Source organism: Condylostylus longicornis, unplaced genomic scaffold, assembly GCF_029603195.1.
Source record: "Condylostylus longicornis isolate FDR11 unplaced genomic scaffold, ASM2960319v2 ptg000092l, whole genome shotgun sequence".
Classification (NCBI taxonomy): domain Eukaryota; kingdom Metazoa; phylum Arthropoda; class Insecta; order Diptera; family Dolichopodidae; genus Condylostylus; species Condylostylus longicornis.
In genome coordinates, this window is record NW_026578060.1 from 1,756,547 (window position 1) to 1,777,600 (window position 21,054).

The window sequence follows — 21,054 nt, forward strand, 5'->3', positions numbered from 1 at the left end:
TTATTTTCAAAAGGTTATAAGTAATAGTCATTTTATTAATATAAAAATTGAATTTCGAATGATAAATTGAAAAAAACAATAATTTTAAAAGTAAAATAAAATTTCTTGAACTTTCATTTTTTCTTCATTATAAAAAATCCTATATTATTTGGATATTAGACACTTTAGGTAAGTCGATTAAACAAATTTTGCATAAGTATGTAAATGTATCCATAGCTAAATATGTTATCAATGCTATCAATGTTGAAAGTAAACTTCGGGCTGAATGTTGGATTTCCATCCAACATCGCTTTCATGAAATTAAATAAGCAATAAAAATTAATTTGGCCTCCGTTTAACCATTTTAGTTATCTGTAACGAAAAGTAAAACAGGTTTAATAATTTTGCAGCTTGCATTAAGTTTAATGCGTATTATGAAATTCACAATGAAAAAAGATTAATTTACTTTTATTTACAATTTTTATTTCTTTTATTTATAATAGATTTATCTATAGACAAAAAAAATATTCATTTATGTGATTTCATATTTAAACTTTACTAAACAAAAATAATAAAGAAAACATAAAAGTGATTTTAAAACAAAGACAATTTTCAATATTTCATCAACACCGTTTTGATTTTTTAGTTTAAAATTGTAACACGAATGAAAAATATTTGTCAATTTCCTAACTACTTTCAGTACTTTACCTTGTAATTTTTTCTGTAACAAAAACTTAACTAAAGACAGCGGTTAAACTTTCAAAAACCAGTTGCTTTAAATTATAAAAATAATACTTTGCTATTCCCAATTATGAATTTGGTGATTCAATTGGATAATAGTACACACCTTTTTGCCTCTGCTTGTTAGGTTATATATACTTACTATTTTATGTATGTATTTTATAAAAATGCATTAGAGCTTTAAGCATGTTACAATTTTGATACCTGTATTCTAGTAAAGATGAATGTGCCTCTTTTCTAGTAAAGATTTATCGAACATACTTTATATTGAGATCTAAGTTAGAACTGAAATTTTGAAAATCCATTTATCTTGGTCTTTTTTACCACATATAATTAGTTAGATGTAACAATTCGAAATTTCATAGTTTAGTATTTCTACAATAAATACCAAAGGCACAATACAATCATGTGCAGAACAAAATTTAATTTTTTTCATTCATCATTTATTTACTCAAATTAAACTAAGATATATTCAAAAAGTTGTGTGAAAATTAAAAAATAAAATTGTTTGATTAAAAATCACTTTTATTATTAAATTATTCATAAAAATTAAGTTCAAATTCAAAACAAAACAAAATTTTCTATTTCCTACTACACATTTTCATTTTTAATTGTTTTTTTTTTGTTTTTATTACTACATTTTTGTAATTTTTAAACCATTTGTTTTTATAATTTTCTAAAACTGACTTCAATAAGCAATGCAAAGTAATGTACATTTGCATCGTATGTATATAAATACATATATGTATATATTTTCAACGTTTTTTCATAACTGAATTTTAATTTATTTTTGTTGAAAGATTCTAATTGTTTTTTTTATGGCGCAGCTTTTTCGGCAAAAATTAGGAACCCCACAATATCTATTATCAACATTATTGAAGATGTTAAGTTCGTTTATACCACTGATAAGAACATAAAAAAATATCATTGAAATCATTTTTAAATGTTCACTTCAAAAAATACACGAACGAATCTTATAGAAGAAAAAAACCAAAGAAGTGTTTTTGCGTTACTAAAATTCAGAAAAATATTCGAAATTTTTCTATTTGTTAAATGCTCGATATGCTTTGATGTATGCATGGTTAAATATTTATTAGGAGGGAAATAAACAATACAAAAAGAATTATTTCTTAATTTAACTGAAGAGGAAGCATTTGAATAAGACATGAGGATCAGAGTTAAGAATGGGGGATCTTTTCCCATCAGTAAATCCCCAAGCATAAATTTAAAATTTTTGAAAAAATTATGGCCAAACAAAAAAAGGCTAAATGCAACTCTTTAATTGTAAAGGTTTTATTGTTCGAGCATTGGTCTCACATGCAGAAAAATATCTAAACAAACAAAATGTATTTAAAAATACTCTAATATGTAAAAATATACTGGAAAGTTATAGTATCGGTTAATTAACACTCGAAAAACAAGGAATACCTTTCTTAATCAACAAAATGTGATAGGTGATAGAAAGTTGTGGAATAAAATGGAAAAAATAGTTTATGAACAATAGTTCCTTTTGCATACAGAAGGTCAACTTAACCTCTTGATATTGAATAAAAGCTTACTAACTTCAATCAACATAATTTTCATTAAATAACAAAATAGTTTTTAAACGAATTAAAAAAGTACAGTAAAATAAGAAAATAATCTTTTTCAGCTATGCAAAAACGATATTATAAGTACAAATATATAATTACATATTTTCTTCTATACTTACATGTTAGAAATTTTCAAGAAAGAACATAATTGCATATGTACATTATGTAAAATTAATATGATTTGATTGTAAATTACATATATACATTTCTTATTACATTTACATATATTTCATTTCCCTCGTGTAAAATGTGAAATTTTGAAACCTAAACATCATTTCCTTTAAATTCAAGAATTGAATTTATCAATTGTAATAAGTTAATCTGACGAGGCATATGAAAGTAATTTTAATATAGTTATATTTAAATAACAAGTTTTAACAAGATTAGTTAAACACCTATGAAAACGAATTCATCGATTCAAAATCAAATATAGCATTTAAGTTTTGCAATCACCAAAGTTGTGACTACTATTTATTTACGACGGATTTTACAATGAATATCAGATCCACTATTAGTACAGCAAATTTCAGAATAACTGCGAAAAATTTAACGAAGAAGCTACGACGATGTTGACCAAAAAATAGGTTTATTATAAAGTAAAAGTAAATAATGTGAAGTATTATAGACTATGCGTCTTGCAGACATTCATTCTCATGCAATACTCAGTTTCCATATCTTTTTGAAATTGGCGACGTTTCAAAATTGAATTCAATTGACTTTCATATGCAATATTATTTTAATTACTTTAATATTAACTTATACTAATATTATTATAATTAAATCAATATTATAGTAATAGACCAAATACAAAGTTTTAATATTATTTTAAATCAACAAGAAAAATTCATAATATTCATAAATGATTATGTACAATGTTTAACTAAATGCATATATGTAATTTATAATGAACTTATCTATGTATATATATGTATGTATATTACGATAAAAATTTTTTTTATTAAAAAATAGATTTTTTTCTTTTCTTACATTTTTTTATTTAATATACTTAAAATTAGTTTTTTTTTTTATTTTCATTGTATTTCTTTTAAATACACTTACTTAATTACTTTATATTTTACTATGTTTTTTATAAGTTAAGTTTAAAAGTATGTGCATTATGTTTCATTTGTTTGTTGAAAATTTCGTGAAAAGAATTTAATTTTTACTTTTTAACATAACTTTCAATAAAAACTTCTTCTTTAATTAGCTTTAAAAGCCAATTTCATTTGATATTCAGTCAGCATTTTTTATTTTTATATTAAATATTCAATTCTTTTTTTTTGTTTATCAAAAATTCTTACACGTATCTGGTTAATTTTTATTTATACATATTTTTATCTTAAATAGTTTTTATATGCGGATTATTTTAGTTATAAGTACAATAAGCGTTTGAACTTAGCTTTCAAAATTTTCGATAAATTTAAAAATTTCTAAGTTTATTAATATTTATATTAAATGTGTGTAGTGAAATGTGTAACAATTTAAATAATTAAATTATGAAAAACACAATAAAATTTTATGTTTTCAGATAGTTTTTAATACGCTTTTATTTACGTTTAGAATTTTTTGAATTAAATTATAAAAAACTATTTAAGTGATATTGATCACACAAAATGCAAGCATCAGTTTTAACTAACTATTGTATCTGCTTTTTATTATAATAAAATAACATGACTATCCACATATAAAAATTATTACATACCTAAAACCATAATTACATATAATTAGTTTTAATTTTTTTGTTTTCCTTTTCTTTTGGTTTTGACACAGAACCAAAATCATAATTTTCAGTTTCACATTGTCTCTTTTGAATAATTTACATGATAAAAAAACAAATTGGGATATTATTGGATACAATAGTGAAGTTGGACGCTAAGAACTAGTTTGAAATAATTTTATTTTGACAGCATATATGTACATTTAGGTGTGTTTATTTTAAAAAATTAAATTTGAACTTAAAACATTAAACTAAATGTTAATCATATTAATTTTTGGATCTAAACGGTATCTTAATTTAATATGAACTTTTGATAAACAGTAGATAGTCCTTTGTGAAATTTATTGACAAAATAAAATTATTGTATATTAAAATTATTACTACAAATAATAAAACTAAAATATTATTTTGACTGTTGTTTAAAATCTAAATAGAAGCATAAGTATTTTTACATAATATGTATGCATATGGATATCAAAATATTTAGAAATTTTTTCTTTTTTTGGTTTTTAAATTTAAGGTATATTTAAACTTATATTTAAAAATATTGCAATTTCGATTGAAATATTTATTTTGCTTGTTTTACCATAAAATTGATTTAATTTTGAAATAATTTGCAGTAAACTATATTTTTTAGTAATAGTTAAAAATGAAATCAATTAAAAATTATGAAAAATCACTACAAGTTACTAATAATACAACAAAAAGAAAACATATCAGTTGCTATTGCCAACTTTTTAAATGTAATTTTTTCAACGTTGGTCCCAAAATTTGTTTTAAATATTTAATGATCTTATCATAATTGATTTTTAGGGATAATGTGGCCAAATATTATGTAAATATTGAAAAACAAACCTTTTAAAACTTTTTTAAATTAAAGAATTTAGAATTTTTAACAAAAACATTTTTAAGAAATTATTTAAGATTCTAAAATTGTAAAGCTGAATTTAAATTTAAAACTATTTATGTGAACTGTTTTTTCGTTCTTTTGTAATATAAATTATAACTGTGGTATTTTGTGATCAGCGCTTCACTATTGCTGTTATGCAATTGCTTGTAATTTACAGAAAAATTAATTATTTTTTGTATAGCAGTTTTTCTTTATAAAGTTCTTAACTTTTTCATTTTTTATTTAATTTATTATTATATGTATATGATTGAATATATACTAAATTAACATAATAATATATCTATAAATTTGTGTACTAATTTTAATTTTTATTTAATTTTTTTTTGCATTTTTTCGTTTTAAATTTTTCTTATTCTTAAGTCTATGAAATATATTTCGTAAGCTAAAATACATAATATATTCAAAACATTAAAAAACAATATTTTTTCTTTTTTGTTTTATAACTATACATATTTTATGTTTATGTTATTCAAATTTACAATATATTTTTTACTTATCATCTAATATTATTGAAAAATTTAATTTAAAAATATAAAACTTTACCAAAAATAAAATAAAAGCATAAAATGTCAATATGTGTTTTTCCTCAAACATAAAAATATTTAAAATTTAATTGAACAACATCTGATGATTATTTTTTTTATTTATCTTCTACAATATAGCTGGTATTTTTACGTAATATATTAACACTTTAAAACTCTATTCTTAAAGAATAAAGTGACCTTACGAATAAGCAAATACATTTCTATTGAGAACGTTAAAATAAATCCACTTATTACAAATAGTTTAACTAAATCGGAAAATTGTTTTGGAAAATAACTGATATTAAAATTGCTTAACACTTTATATTATAATAATTGAGTTAATATAATTCTGTTAAAGAACAAAATAATCCTATTTGTTTCAAAGTTAATTTGTCAAACCGGTCAATTGGCGAGCATCAATTTTTTTTTCTTTTTAATTATGATTTATATGAATGAAATTAGTCAACTTTCACCATCTTTTGAATAATAGAAACCCATAATATATGCAACTTATATATTTTAATTATATTTCGCCATTAAATTTTTATGTGGAATTTATGAAAACTATTACAAAAAATGATTATTAATGTACTCTTAATTATGAAATGCGTGAAATTACAACTTTATGCTGACATTCTTTTGAATTATGGCAATATCTGCGTACAAGCTCTTACTGAAAAATCATTTAAACCAGAATAATATTATGTTACATATTATTTTTCAATAGTTTTAATTATTAGGAAAATGAAACAAAACAAAAACACAAATAACATTTAAATTATTATTTTCAAGTACAAAAACATAGACAAACACACGCTCAAATTAATAAATGTAATAATAACATTTATAAATGTAATAATAACATTTATAAATGTAATAATAACATAAATCCTTTCTTTTATAATAAATACTAATAGAAAAAGCGTTAAACTACAATTTTGGTTATTACCCAAAACACAACGTATGTGCCTGCAAGAGAAATGTTGTAAAGCTGCTTTATAATTATAATTTTGAAAGGAATTTTATTTTTTTTAAAAAAACTGACGTGGACACTTTATAATATTTGACAAGATTTGTTTGAATGTAATCTAGAATACGCTCAAATTGTTTCCTATGTAGTTTTAATTCTTTTCCCGCTATAACGAAGGCATACGAAAAATTTTGATTTAAAAATAGAAGTAACAAAAATTTAATTCCATCGAAAACTTTCATTTAAAAAGCACGAAAACAAAAAATTGTAATGTTTGTAATTATGTAACTGAAAACAAAAAAAAACTAAAAATTACCCCTTTAATCAATCGTCTTACTGCAAATTTAATGTTTTGATTTAAAAAAAAAAAACAACAAAGTCGAAAAAATGTTTTTTTACATTGCAATTATCTTTCTTTTATCTTACTTTTTAATTTCGATTTCTATTTTATGTTAAAATTTTTGTCTTAATGGAACTTAGAACAAAATTTTGAATGTTCTTAAATGCTAATATTTTCAATTACTTTTTCTTACATATAAATTTAATATAATTTTTATTATACAATTTTTGTTATACTTATCTAATAAAAAGTACTGATGAATTAATTTACAGGGGGAGGGAGGGAAGGAAAAATAATAAGATTTTGTTGTAAAAATATGTAATATTTCGAATTATTGTATACAAAAAATTCTACGAAATTTTTATATTTCCTTTCTTTATAGGAAAATTTTTATGCTTTTATGTTGTTGTTCTACTTGTTATTATTCACTTGTAAATTGTCATTTATTTTTTGTCTGTATTCCAGTTTTTTCATTTTATTTTCTTTTATATTAATATTAATATTAATTATAAATTATTTTGTTTTTGCTTTTATCTTTATCAACTATCTTATTGTTGATAATATTTATATACTAGGGGGTTGATCATTGGGTGTTATTGTTGCCCTTTAAAATAAATACCTTCTTTACCAATATGTTATGATTCTTTTGCTATAAAAAAGAAAAAAAATTGTGAAAAGAACATAAATTTCTTCATTTATATGGTATTTTTGTAGTACAGAATATTATAAATTTATAAAACTTTATTGAAAACAAAAAAGTGATCTATTTATAAAATGTAATTTCAAAATATAAAATAAATAATCGATTTGTAAAAAATTATAGATATAGAGTTTTAAAATATTAAAAACTTATAACAATTATAATAATAATATGCACAAGATAAAAGAGATAAAACTATTACAGAATTAAATAAACAAAATTCAATAGAAATTGTGCTCCGTTAAATATAACACAATTAAGAATTTGCCTGATTTTATGAGTTTCTTATAATAGAAACATTAGAAAAAAAGACGCACAAACTTGTATGTATTTAAAATATTCTAACTTGAAGTGAAATTTTTAAGAAAATTTAAACATTTCTAAAGGATAAATGTTGTTTAAAAATATTAATGTCTGGAGAGGGCAAATTGTAAAGATTGATTACCCTTGAAAATAAGATTTATTAAATTTGAAAATTTAAAAATAAACATTACTAAATGTATGCTTTTTTAAAAACGTTAGAGTCGTAATTACTATTTTTTATAAAAACTTTCTTAATAATTTATAAAAAAATAAAATTCACAACTATAATCCTAAAAAGGAAACGTAGCATATAATATAGAAAAATAGGAACCGGGAAACGAAAAGCCTGAGTAATTTTTATTAGTGGGAAAAATATAACCCCACTGTGACAATTTATAGCTGTGGAGAAAACTGGAAAATAGAAGCAAAATTTAACTAATTATTTCCTGTGTATCACTTGTTTGTAATAAACATTCTAAAAAATTCAGGTAAATAAGTGTGAAGAGATGAATTTGATTTATAACGCGATAGTGCAAACAGAAGAGTTATAAAAAAATAAAATGAAAAATATTAGGTTTAAATACACAAACTAATGAATTCAAAAATCGTATGAGATAAATTGTATTTGAAAAAGAAAAATGTTAAATTACAAATGTTAACGTACACAAAATGCACTACTTAATATAATACCAAGCAAACAATAGTGTATAAAATAAAAATGTAACACCTATAAACCATTAGAATTTTTAATATAACATTTTAACATTCAAATAAAAACACCACCAAATTTAAAAAAATAAAAAAGAATATTATGAATTTTGTTTTCCTTTGGTTACTTTTATTTTTTTTTTTGAATCTTAAAAACTGTTTTACAGAATAAAGCCATTTTTAGTTTTAAAAATTAAAAAATAATTAATTGTATATAGATTTGCTTTCTAATTCTTAAATAAAATAAAAAGCGAAAAATAATAATAAAGACTAAGAACTTTCGAAACATAAATTTTTAATTTATTCATCTATTTGTTTATTTATTCATATTAAGAATTGAAAAATGAATATTTTGGTGCACCCTTAACTGTACATAATAAGATTACTGATTCGCAATATTAATGTGCAAGTAAATTATATTCAAATTTGAAAATCAAAATTTTAACCCAAAAAACTACGACAAAATCAAATATTCTTTATTTTTCGCCCAAAATTAGGAAATTGAAATAATTTTATGTTTTTATTTGAACAATTAAAGTAATCTTATTTTGATCAATTAACGCACCTAACACTGCTACAGAAGTATACAAATTGTTTTGAAAGTTTTGTATATATTGTACAAATTTAAGAAATTTGCATGTTTGTTTTTACAATGTATTCTAAAAGTTTAATCTAAAACACATAATAATTTTTTTATTTTTATTTGATTTTTTGTCATAATAAATTTATTTTATTAAAAATGTAATTAAACTACAGCTTATTTCTAAAATATTTTTAAAATAGCATGTGAAAACATAAGAAAAAATGAAGAACCAATTATCAATTATTGAAGAATATTTAAATATTATAAATTTTTAAAGTATAATAATTATAAGAAATTTCAAGCAAAATAAAATAAAAAAAAATTATTCTGGTATATTTTGTCCACTTAAGTACATATTTTCCTTTTAAAAATATTATAATATAATATATGCGTATGTTAAAAAAGAGAAGCTTATATATATATTAACATATATATGTATATGTAAATATAAAAACATGCATATATACATTTTAAATTTATAAAATGTATACATTCGATACGAAAAATAATAATATGTATTTAAGTAAAAAATTTGAAAATAAGAAACTTTTTGAATATAATGTAGAATATTAAAACAATTTTAAATAATTATTTTTTTAATGATGGGTAAAGTCATTGATATTCACCTGATTCAGATTAGACAATTGTAGTTGATGTCCTTGTAATGTTTGAACATGTGCTATAGAGAGCGATGTGCTTCCATCAGTATTTTCGGTTTGAGTGACTATTTGTTGTTGCCCATTCGCCGAGGTCGTTGTAATTTGACCACTTTGATCAATAATTGCTGTTGGTTGTTGCTGTTGTTGCAATTGCTGTGTTTGTATTTGCTGTTGTTGCTGCTGAGTTGCATTGTGTTGATGTTGTTGACCTCCGCTAGCAACTGTTACAGTTACCGGTGTCATATTTGATGTAGTTGTTATTTGATCAGGATCTTTTTTTACTTGAACTGTTTGTAATGTGTGCACAGTTTGAACTGTTTGTATTTGTGGTACTTGAGTGTTAGCTTGAGATGTAACCGCTGTCGTAGTTCCGGTGACTGGAGTTTTACCAGCACTAGATGCCGATGCACCTGCTTTCTTTGTTGGAGCTTTAAATAAAAATTTAAGTGTATAATTTATATTTATTAGGAGATAAAAAATTTAACAAAAATTTACAATTGTACTTACTTTTCCGCTCTTTTTTCACACCAGGTTTAGCAAAGTGTCTTAATTCTAAATGACGTCTCAAATTTCTGGACTGACGAATAACCGCATAACAAATTGGACATGTCGCAGGTTGTTCCGATTGAGATCTTGATCGAGGCTCTAAAATAATATTATTAAAATTTATGTTTTGTATTATTCAAAGGCAAACCTTTGCTTTTGGCGTTTTTATTTCCACTGTCGCCTTTTTTGCTTGCTACAGTAGCTGTATTTGTTTGAGCAGGTGTCACAGTAGCGTCAGTTACAGTTACTATTGTTTCATTTGGAGCCTCAGACTTTATACCAGCCGGTACCGTCACCGTTGTAATTTGCTGTGTTGTTTGCTGTTGTTGTTGCTGCTGTGGTTGCTGTTGTTGTTGTTGCTGTTGTTGTGGCTGATGGTGCACTTGTTGATGTTGTTGCACATGCTGTTGTTGTTGATGTTGTGCTTGATGTTGTATTTGCTGAGGCTGAGCTTGAATATGTTGGACTTGTACAGTTTGGGCTTGCGGATGTTGAACTTGCTGTTGTTGTTGGGCTTCACCGTTTTCATTTGCGTTTGTCGTTGTCATTACAGTTTCCATGCCATCAGTTCTTTGAATTTTCGTTGCAATTATTGGAGGTTCGGATATTCCTTTAAATTACATGGAATAGAAAATATGAAACATCGACAAAAACTATAAATTACCAATAACTTTTTTAGCTCGTGGTTTACGTTTCCTTGTTGGCAATAGTTGATTAATCATATCTTTTACATTATCTTGGGTATGAGTTTGTTGCACCTGATGCATCGGTTGAGGAATAGCATGAACAGTATTCATATCTTCAACAACTTGGGCATGAACAGTTTGTTGCGGTGCAGCTATTGTAGCTATCAATTGCTCTTGATCCTAAAAATTTTAATAAAAACATATGAATAAAAAATAAACAACAGATTTACAATCAATAAAAATACTGTTATTTTCAAGTACTTGCAGTACTTACGTCAATAACAGTTTTTACTTGATGTTGTGGTACCATTTGATGAAGTTGAATTTGTGGAAAATCATCTTTTGCCACAGTCTGAGGTGCTAATCCTTGAATGTTCAAACAATGTGCTGCCTGAAGTAAAGAAGGTAGTTGTGAATGGTCAACACTCACTTCTCCGCGGTAAACAAACTCTAAAAGAGCTTCTAAGTCATTGGGATTTACTCCTGCCAACATTACCACTGGATGCTTGCATGGTGTATTCTATAAATATAATGTGATACATATAAAACTAATCTTTAACAGTTCCTTATAAAGTGCTATTGCAACTGACTATTTCCCATTAAGAACAGTATGAATAATTTTGATTTGGTTAATTACTTAAATATTAATAAGTGTGTATGTATTTCCATAGTATGCTTACCTTAAGCAATTCGAACAAGAATGGGCTAGCAGCGCAAAGAACAATTTTGTGCGCGGGGAAACTTCTACCACCAGCCGCTAGAGTACAATCAACTAGATCTCCATGGCATCGTAGAAGTTGAATGGCCGATACAAGCGACGTACCATAATCACCCCACGTCAAAGAATATAAAGAGTTTATTGGCAAAGCCATCTTCAAAATATATTTATTTTCGTAATTAAAATTTTCTTTTCACTTTTGTAATTTAATGAAACTAATTAAAATACCCATTTATTTGGGTATAATATTAATGATAAAACTATTAGTTAATAATATCAAACCAAAATATTTATTCTGGGTGCAACACTATTATTTTTGACAGCTTTCTTTTTTTTTTTATTTTTTGAGAATATTTACGCTTAAAATTGAGAAGAGCGGGATTTCAATATAAAAATCCAAATTGAAAAATATATTTTCTTCAATTTTTAATTTTCTGTATACTGAATTCAAAGAGTCATCACAAGAGTAAAAAAATAATGGCTGAGCACTTTTAAAATGTGTATATAATATACATATATATCTATATATCTATATATATTTAAAAATTTTCTATTTCTTTCTGTTTAATTAAGGAGCGTGTCGTGCTGCCGTGAGATTCCAAACTTCGACTTCTCCTTCTTTTATTTAATTTTGCACTAACACTTTTACAGTTTCTCACTCTGCAATCTTACATTCGCTTATAAAATTGCATTGAAAAATTCTCCACGACGCAGGAGTCTCCTAATTTTTTATTTTAATATATCTCTGTCTTTTCAAACACGATTTCGCTCATGAGAAAATTTTCAATTCAATTTTATGATAAAAAAAATAACTTTAAACACAAAAATTTTATATTACTTTCTTTAAACACCGCAAATATTTGTATTTGGAAATAATAAAACTTTAAAATTTTAAATATTTTAAGAACTTTTTCAAAGAAAATATTTCCTGCCAGTGAAAACTTATTACATTTGACTGTCAAACGATGTTGCCAAAACTCAAATTAACTTCATAGCAGTATTCTCTTTTTCCTATCAATCTCTATTAATTCAGCAATGCCATACCCATGCAGCATTAACCCAAAATTTTTTGAGAGATGTTTAAATTTTTTTTAAGGCCCATTAAATAAAAAAAATAATTTAATAAATAAATCACAATAACGGATTTTTAAAAAGGTTATATAAAAACTATTACCAAGACCGTAAAAAAAAATTTATGTAAAAACAAAAAAAAAAAGCAATACTCTCACCTATGTATCTGGCAACATTCTTTCAATCAAACCAAATAAACACTATTAGTGTCAAAAGAAGAGATATCACTCAAATTAATTGTAAAAATGCTGAGCAAGAAAGAAACAAAATTATATATTTTTTCTCATGAGAAAAAGAATAGTGAGAAAGAGTAAAAAAGAGATTTGTAATATAACTTCAAAAAAACAATGCTGATTTAAGTTGATTTAAATATAATCGTATTGTATTTGAAATTAAATGTACCTGATCCCTACTGAGTTATAGCATCATTCATTGATATTGATGGTTTTTATCTACGGTGGGAACATGATTAAACACCAGGTTTAGACCCATGATTTTTTTTTAAATAAATTTGGCGTTCATAACCTAAGAGTATATGTACATATATATATGAAAAAGAAATAATAGTTGTCAAACGTGATCTTCTTAAAAACGACAGAACCACCCGCAGGTACTTCAGATTCTTCCTATTGATACACAAAAAATAACGTAAGTATAATGTTGGTATGTAAATACTTTTGCACAGATAAAGTACATAAGTAATTGTAAACAAATTTTTTAGTAATTACAATATGCATATAAATATGTATGCAATATATATTGTTTTACATAAATATTTACATATTTTACGTGTTACACACAGATATGAAAAATGTTAAGCATGCATATTTACATGCTCTCCAATCATTGGTAGAAGTGTTGGAGCTCACTTTGGACAAAACTCCTATTCAAACCATTTTAATGGTCTAAATCACGTCTAAAGTGAAGTGACAAAAAATCCTTAAAAAAATTTCGCCGAATTCATTTTTATGGCAACAAAAAGCAATATTTTTGAAAATAAAACTTTAAGCTTTGGTGAATTGCCCGCATTATTTTTCTAGAAATTTGGTTTTTATAATTAAAAAAATAGTGCCGTTGTGAGAAGATGTTTATGTAAGTATTCACAAGACAAATGCTCTGTTAAATATTAATATATGTACATATAAGGTCCCTTTAAGACACCTATTAAATTTTAACTCAATTATTTTAGTAAAAAATAGTAAGCTTTGTTTCGTGCTTTGTCTCGTGAACTCACGTTTTTTCTTCGTGAGCTATTTTTGCCAACGACAGATTATATATTTAAAATTAATACATCTTGTCAAAAAATTAAATAATTTTTGGTGAAAAAAAAAACACGCTAACGGAACAAAGTTTATTGTTTTGTTACAAAATGTTACAAACATTTTGGATGATTGAGCTTAGTATCCACATAGTAGTTTTAGGAGCCTGAATCAGGGATGCGAAGAATGCTGCATTTTTGTAAAGGTTTTACTTATGTTTCAAATTTCTAGCAAAGTTACATTCTCTGAGAGCTAATATTATTTTAATTTGAACATAACTTTTCCCTTTATTGAAAAACTTAGTTTTAAAACGTATTATTTAAATAAGTTATTGACACTTTCCTTTGACACATCGATTATTGGAAAATTGTTTTCCCTCAATACTCGAATACTCCTCAATTTTCAAAAGTTTTCTTGGGAAAAAATTAATATTTTTGAATTTTTTATTTTGTTTAAAAGGATCAAATTTTATTTATAGTTCAATAAAAAGAAAACTATCAAAATAATTTTTTATAAATACATATTATACCATAAATATTTTTCAAATAAGAAAGCTTTTAATACTCCCAAACAACCTTTCAAAACCTTATATGTATTTTCACATCTTTAACAATACATTACACTATGATTGAAAGCTAAACGCATCCCTGGTTTTAAATAGCTATCTTATAGAAGCCCTGGATCGTTCTCACTTTTGAAGATGTCACAAAAACTTAAATAATTAATTTTAAAAATTGCCTTTTGACTTTTGGCGTATATGGCAATAATGAATAGAAGCTTACAAATGTCAAAATTGTTCAGTTAATTCAAACATTTCATCTCAATTTATAATAATAAGCTAAGAAAATATTCAAAGGTATTTAAGTAAAAGTAAAAAATATATCAATGAGTAGCAGAAAAATGGAGGAGAATGTTACTGATAGTGCAGTTAAGATCGCTGTACGTGAATGTCCCTTGAAAACTAAAGAGACTTTCATTTATTACAACAATGAAATAAAAAATATTTTGATTGCTAATGAGCGAGCCTATGCATTTGATTACATTTTCCAGTCACATGTGGGGCAGAAGGAAGTTTTTGATACATTAGCATATCCCTTAGTTAAAAAAGCTCTTCAGGGATATAATTGCAATATATTTGCATATGGGCAAACAGGAACGGGGAAAACATACACAATGGGCTTAGAACAAAACTTAAGAGATAAATATGCTGGCATAATACCAAGATGTTTACATGAGATTTTTGACACTGAAGATATGGTATGTAAAAAGATATTGGTGTCTTATATAGAAATTTATAATGAAAAAGTATTTGATATGCTTTCTTTTGATCCGAATGAACAAATTTATATGAAAGGTTGTAAGTTTAGTGGTGGAAACAAAAAAGAAATAAAGACAGCTGAAGAAGGATTAAAAATTTTGTGTGAGGGTAACCGAAATCGACATGTTAGACCAACAAAAATGAATGCTCAAAGCTCGAGGTCTCATGCTATTTTTACTATATATATAGAACAAATAGGCGATATGGTAATTACTTCATCGATGCTAAATCTTATAGACTTAGCTGGATCTGAAAGTGTTCGAAGAACAGGACATCAAGGAATTGCACTTTCTGAAGGGGTTAATATTAATCAAGGTCTTTTGTCTGTTGGGAAAGTAATACAAGCTTTAAATGCTGGGAATAAGGTGATACCGTATCGTGATAGTATACTTACGTCGGTCCTGCAGGATTCTCTTAACGTAAATTCCTACTTAACACTTTTGGCTTGTATAAGTTCAGAAAAAATAGATAAATCTGAAACCCTTTATACTTTAAGATTTGCACAAAGTGCTAAATTTCTTCGAAATAATCCTCTTGCAAATATAGCTTTGTCGCAATATCAAAAATTAAAGCAAAAAACGCCATCAAAGGCAACTCCATTACGCACAAAGAATAGTTTTACACCTTTCGCGAAAAGCAAAAATATGAAATCAATAAATTCTTTAAAAAAGTCAAATAGTTTCTGCAGTCCCAGAAATATACGGAAATTTGACATTAAACGATTTAATAATACTGAAATACAAAAGAAATTTAAATCATCGAATGAAGAAGTGAGAGCCCATGAATATGAGGTGATGAATTGTGATTCAAACGCCATGAAGTTGTCGATTGAATCAAGGTGTTCACTAACAAGCTTACTTAACGTTTCTACTTCAACAACTTTGGAAGTTGCCGCTGCTGAAATTGATATTCCGTCACAAAAGCTTGTGACTGGTTTTGAAATAATCTCACAAAAACAAGATAAAAGAGAAAGTACTAAGAGTAATAACGATTCTGTAAAAACAATTGAAAACCAGTTAGAAACTCGATTTCAACCAACAACATTTTGGAGTTCAATTAAGGAAGATTTGAGGAACATAATAAGAGATGAACTAACTTCGTTAAATAAAAATAAATCTAGCTTAAAAATATCCGAAGATTCACCAAGCCAATACAAACTCAACAAAATTGATGAAGAAGGTGAAAAATATTTAACTTTAAACACAACAGAAAAATTAAAAGAGGATTTTGACTCAAGTGCAGTTTTTATAAAGATGAAAGGTAATATACGAGATCTTATTAGGCAAGAATTGTCAACTCTAACAAAAAGCGAAGTAAACGTTGTTTCAGATGTCGAACATTCCAATTTAAATGAAAAATTTTACCAAGTATTTCAAGACAATTTTATATTTAAGGCTCCAGATTCCTTTTCACTTTCGAACAAGGAAATCAATCCTAATAACATACTTGACTCAACACAAAACATACTTTACTTTGAACAGAACAAACGACTATCAAGGCACATAAATTCACACATGGAAATTGACACTTCAACTTTATCAAATTCAACAAACCTAAGTTCATTAAACCGTCATGCTTTAAGGCGAAGTCAGAGACTGTCAAAGCTTTTCATTAAGAAAAATAACGTTTTAGAAAACAAAAATTTACGTCGTTCTTGCAGACTGGAAGCGAAAAAGGTGGAATCCTTGCAAACTAACAAGAAAACCGAAACTGAAATAAAAAAAGACAAATCTTCAGTAGCAAAAAATAAAAATAATGATCTAAAAATAACAAATAAAACCATTTCGAGTTATTTCAACAACTTATCAAATAAAAATAAGAATACTGTCAAGCTTAAGCATCAGAAAGCTGTTTTAGATATTCTAAATAATGGAACAATAAAAGAATTGCAAATTTTACCATACATTGGTTTAAAAACAGCTTATCAAATTATAACTCATAGAACCTTAAATGGTAAATTTAAAAACTTTGACATAGTGTCAAAACTTCCAGTCTGGAGAGGAAAGGCTTGGGATCGCTTTAAGGAAGCAAACAATTTGTAACATGCAAACAAATATCTTTTTAACTAATGTTTTAATTTTTCAAAAGTTTACAAATTGTCGACAATAATTATATGTACTTGTATTATAAAATGTTTCTTAAATGAAATATAGAAATATCTTTTTGTAACTAGAACTAAAAATCATAAATTTTATAAATTACCTAGGTATGCAATAAATAAACTATAAAAAAAATTGGGTTTACAAATTTTATTTTATTGAACTTTATTAGTTATCCAAAACCATTTTTTAGATTTATTTTAAATAGAAGTTTTCTTTCGACAACTTTATACTGGTTCACTAGGTTTAATTCCTCTCAAAATTTTTTCGTTCATAAAAATAACATTATAATTGAACTAAGATAAGATTTTTTTTCCATAAATAAAATTGTATTTTCACTTTTAATTTTTGTAACATGTAAAATGTCATTAAAATAAAATTTTTGTTTTTTGGTTAATAATATAATACTACCTACCTATAAGCATAGCTTTCCTGGAATTTATTCCACCATACATATTTTTATTAAGCAGAATTTTGGAAGAAAATCTAATACCAATATATAAAATTTTAAAATTTTAATGCATTTTTTTTAAGCATTTAATAATAGGTTATTTGAAGACTAATAACGTAAAATAAATTAATATTGCTAATATTTAAAAGCAAATGTACATGTTACATTTTTTAAATATCAGAACATGCATTAAAATTACACTTATTTAGTTTTGTTCAATTTTCAAATATCTATGTAAATAAATTTTATATTATTTTATATTTGAAATTCGTCTGATGTTAGAAAATATAGTAAAATTAAAAAGTAAATGTTGGGTATATAAGAAAAAAGTATTATATAATTTTTTTAAAGTTTTTTATATAGTGAAATTTTGAGTAAAATCGTATTCTATTGTAGGTATCACTGTTTGAACAAATTTTAAAAATATTATTAAATACATGTGAACCCCTAATTGACCACCACCTTCCTCAACGGTTTGAATAATTTTTTTCATAATATCAGCATGACGACATGGATGAACTGAAGCCATTGATGGACCTAAGAGAGTAATATTTAGATAAACCTTAAAATTTAGATGTTAAACAGTAAGTACCAGGCAAATGAGGGTGATTTTCCATAGTCACAGTTTTTTTAGCGTGATCTTGGCTAACATCCTCATACATTTGTTCAACTGTTAATGATTTTCTATTCTGAAAATATGAATGCGTTTCTTTATACCGATTCTAACTTAAAAAGATAACTTGAGTAACCTCATCATAGCCAACAACCCATAATCTTGGAGTTTGATAATATTTATCGTACGTTATATGTAGATCATATGTTCTGGTGCGCACGACAGAATCATCATTTTCACCGTCCCCACCATCAAGTTTTTTGTCACACTCGGGCTCCCTGGTAGTTGTTGCAATCGCCTATAAATTTTTTTACTAAAAATTTTCTACTTCTTAGTTTTTTTTACTTACTGGATCTACGAGATCTAACAATCCACTTTCTTCAAATTCTTCCATATCGATTGCTTCATCATCCTCATCGTCATCTCCGCCATTTTGTTTTTCAATATCCTTGTTTTCTTCCCTTAATTCATTGATCTGCCAAAAAAAGTATTTTCGGATTATGGAACAAAATCTTTATTCTATATATTTACCTTATTGTTGTCCAAAGTCATTTCACAAACTTTATCTTCTATTTCTGATGTGTCACCATCATCACCAAAGTGATGTGTTTCAACCCATCCTCCGTCCCCAGTTTCATCTTCTACAACAGTCTCTTCCCCTACATATTCCATTTGTTTGCACCGACGATAGCAAGGAACATTTCTTGTAATTAAGAACTGTTTATCTACAATATCATAACTTTAATTTAATAATTTTAAAATATTTGTAGCACCTTTAGGGAGATATGGTTTAATTTTAGCCTCATCTCCTGATGCCCACTGCCATGTGGGACAATGATGAACCAAATGCTCACCGGCCGCAACAAACTCTTCTGGAGTCAAGACTCCTGTTTCACGAAATTTACTTTCCTGCGTTTGAAAATTTTATAAGGTATTTAAATAGAAACATTTGCTATGACACATTTCACCCGTCCCACAATTTTAAATACAATATCATTATCATAACTAACATTATATATATTTCTCATAAGTTACCTTCAAAACTGGAGTTAAATACTCAGCTACTCCCAATGCAGTTCCCTTAACTGTGTTAATTACGTTTTGCATTCTAAATTTTTTTAAAATTAGCACTATCAATTTTGCAAAAGTTTCCGTTCTTTATTTCGCTTTATCTTTGTAAATTTACAATTTTATGACAATTGACAGTCTTTTACATATTTCAGTCAGACTAGTTTTATAATTTCATGCAATACCACCCCCAAATGAATACGCTTGCCATACGTATACGGATTCTCAAAGAGAATTTATGTAAATGAATACCTATGTAAAACTAATGATATGTTTAACTATACTGAAACACTAACATAACAAAAATAAGGTCTGGACTAATGCCATATATATCTACCAGGCCATCAAGCTCAAAGAGCAAATCACAAATAATCTCCAAATTTATATGTATTATTTGTGCGTAGGAAATTGATCAATATTTTTGGCTCTACTGATTCTCAATATTTTTTGAAATTTGAAATTTAAATTTCAAAAAAATCGGTTGGTAAATTCCATCTGAAAAATGCAATTAAAAAAAAAAACAAAAAAGTTGCAATTTTTAGCGCAGCAACCTCTCGTCTTCCAAATGGAAGGGTATTGAATTACAGAGTAAAATTTTTAAATAGGGAATAAAATTTAAAAGGAAATTGAAGAAAAAAGCAAAAAAAATAATTATTATAATCTACATAGATGGCTTTTAAAATTATACTGAATAAAATGAGAATCATAAAGAATATTCATATATTTATCAAAAAAATAAAAAAATATTTCAATCGGAATACTTCGAAAAAATAAAACATTAAGAATTGTTTTTGTAATTTTTTCTGATTCAAAATTTCGGAAAATATTTTCAGCTTGCAGGCTTGATAGATATATATGGCATTATCTGGACCCTTCTTATTTCTGTCAGCCGTCACTAAAACTCAAATAAATAAATTAATAAACTATGTAAATAGATCCTTATGGTATGGCCCGAAAACATTGTTGATGAATTTTTATCATAAAAATACATGATCGGTAGGTGAATACTTTTTTGTATGGCGTTGTCATTTTTTGACTACAAAGCTGTCAAATTATGAGAATGCAATCAAAATTTCCTCTCACAGATAAAGTTCGTTTACGAGACAGAATTTTTTGCTTTCGTCGGTTAAAAGGCAGAAAGCACTAAGTGCATTTTTTGAGAATTCGGATTTCATAGATGAATTAAATCAGAATAATATAATTTTTGTTGTGGCAAAAAATCATGCAAATCCAGAAATTAAAGAGACCAATCCCATTGCACTAATTGATTAGTTTTACAATTTTACGACTATTTCAAATTGAATTTACTCAAAACACAGTTTCCTGACTTAATGCTTTCTGCTTCTTAACCGACGAATTGTTGAATTAATTTTAACATACACATTGACGCTGGCAAAAGATAACACTGGCTTAAATTTTTAATTAGGTTAAATTAGAAGCAGCCACATTATTTTTTAATTTATGATTGATTAAAAGCTAACTGAGTAAGCTTTCTTCAA

General features: G+C 25.6%; 3 protein-coding genes across 5 annotated transcripts; 1 reads left to right on the plus strand and 2 right to left on the minus strand.

The window, feature by feature from the left end:
• Positions 1-166: 166 nt before the first annotated feature.
• LOC129613808 (transcription factor GAGA) lies at positions 167-12,638 on the minus strand. Of its 3 annotated transcripts, none has more exons than XM_055528073.1 (7): positions 11,639-12,638; positions 11,233-11,478; positions 10,937-11,138; positions 10,421-10,882; positions 10,234-10,371; positions 9,694-10,154; positions 167-351 (listed from the first exon to the last, which is right to left on the minus strand). In XM_055528073.1, exons 1-7 carry the CDS (start codon positions 11,828-11,830, stop codon positions 319-321), a joined length of 1,734 nt encoding a protein of 577 aa, XP_055384048.1. In that variant the 5' UTR covers positions 11,831-12,638; the 3' UTR covers positions 167-318. The 3 variants fall into 3 exon arrangements, with proteins under 3 accessions (XP_055384048.1, XP_055384046.1, XP_055384047.1); XM_055528071.1 differs by lacking the exon at positions 167-351 and adding an exon at positions 5,592-7,422; XM_055528072.1 differs by lacking the exon at positions 167-351 and adding an exon at positions 5,593-7,422 and having other exon boundaries at positions 11,266-11,478.
• A 2,194-nt stretch (positions 12,639-14,832) lies between these two features.
• On the plus strand, positions 14,833-17,441 carry LOC129613803 (kinesin-like protein Nod). Its single transcript, XM_055528066.1, has one exon. The coding sequence runs from the start codon at positions 14,892-14,894 to the stop codon at positions 17,364-17,366; it is 2,475 nt and encodes an 824-aa protein (XP_055384041.1). The 5' UTR covers positions 14,833-14,891; the 3' UTR covers positions 17,367-17,441.
• Positions 17,442-17,558: 117 nt separating this feature from the next.
• LOC129613804 (ubiquitin-like-conjugating enzyme ATG3) lies at positions 17,559-19,726 on the minus strand. The gene is made up of 7 exons (XM_055528067.1): positions 19,523-19,726; positions 19,261-19,396; positions 19,019-19,212; positions 18,837-18,962; positions 18,624-18,785; positions 18,467-18,563; positions 17,559-18,411 (listed from the first exon to the last, which is right to left on the minus strand). Exons 1-7 carry the CDS (start codon positions 19,592-19,594, stop codon positions 18,230-18,232), a joined length of 969 nt encoding a protein of 322 aa, XP_055384042.1. The 5' UTR covers positions 19,595-19,726; the 3' UTR covers positions 17,559-18,229.
• Between the last annotated feature and the right edge of the window lie 1,328 nt (positions 19,727-21,054).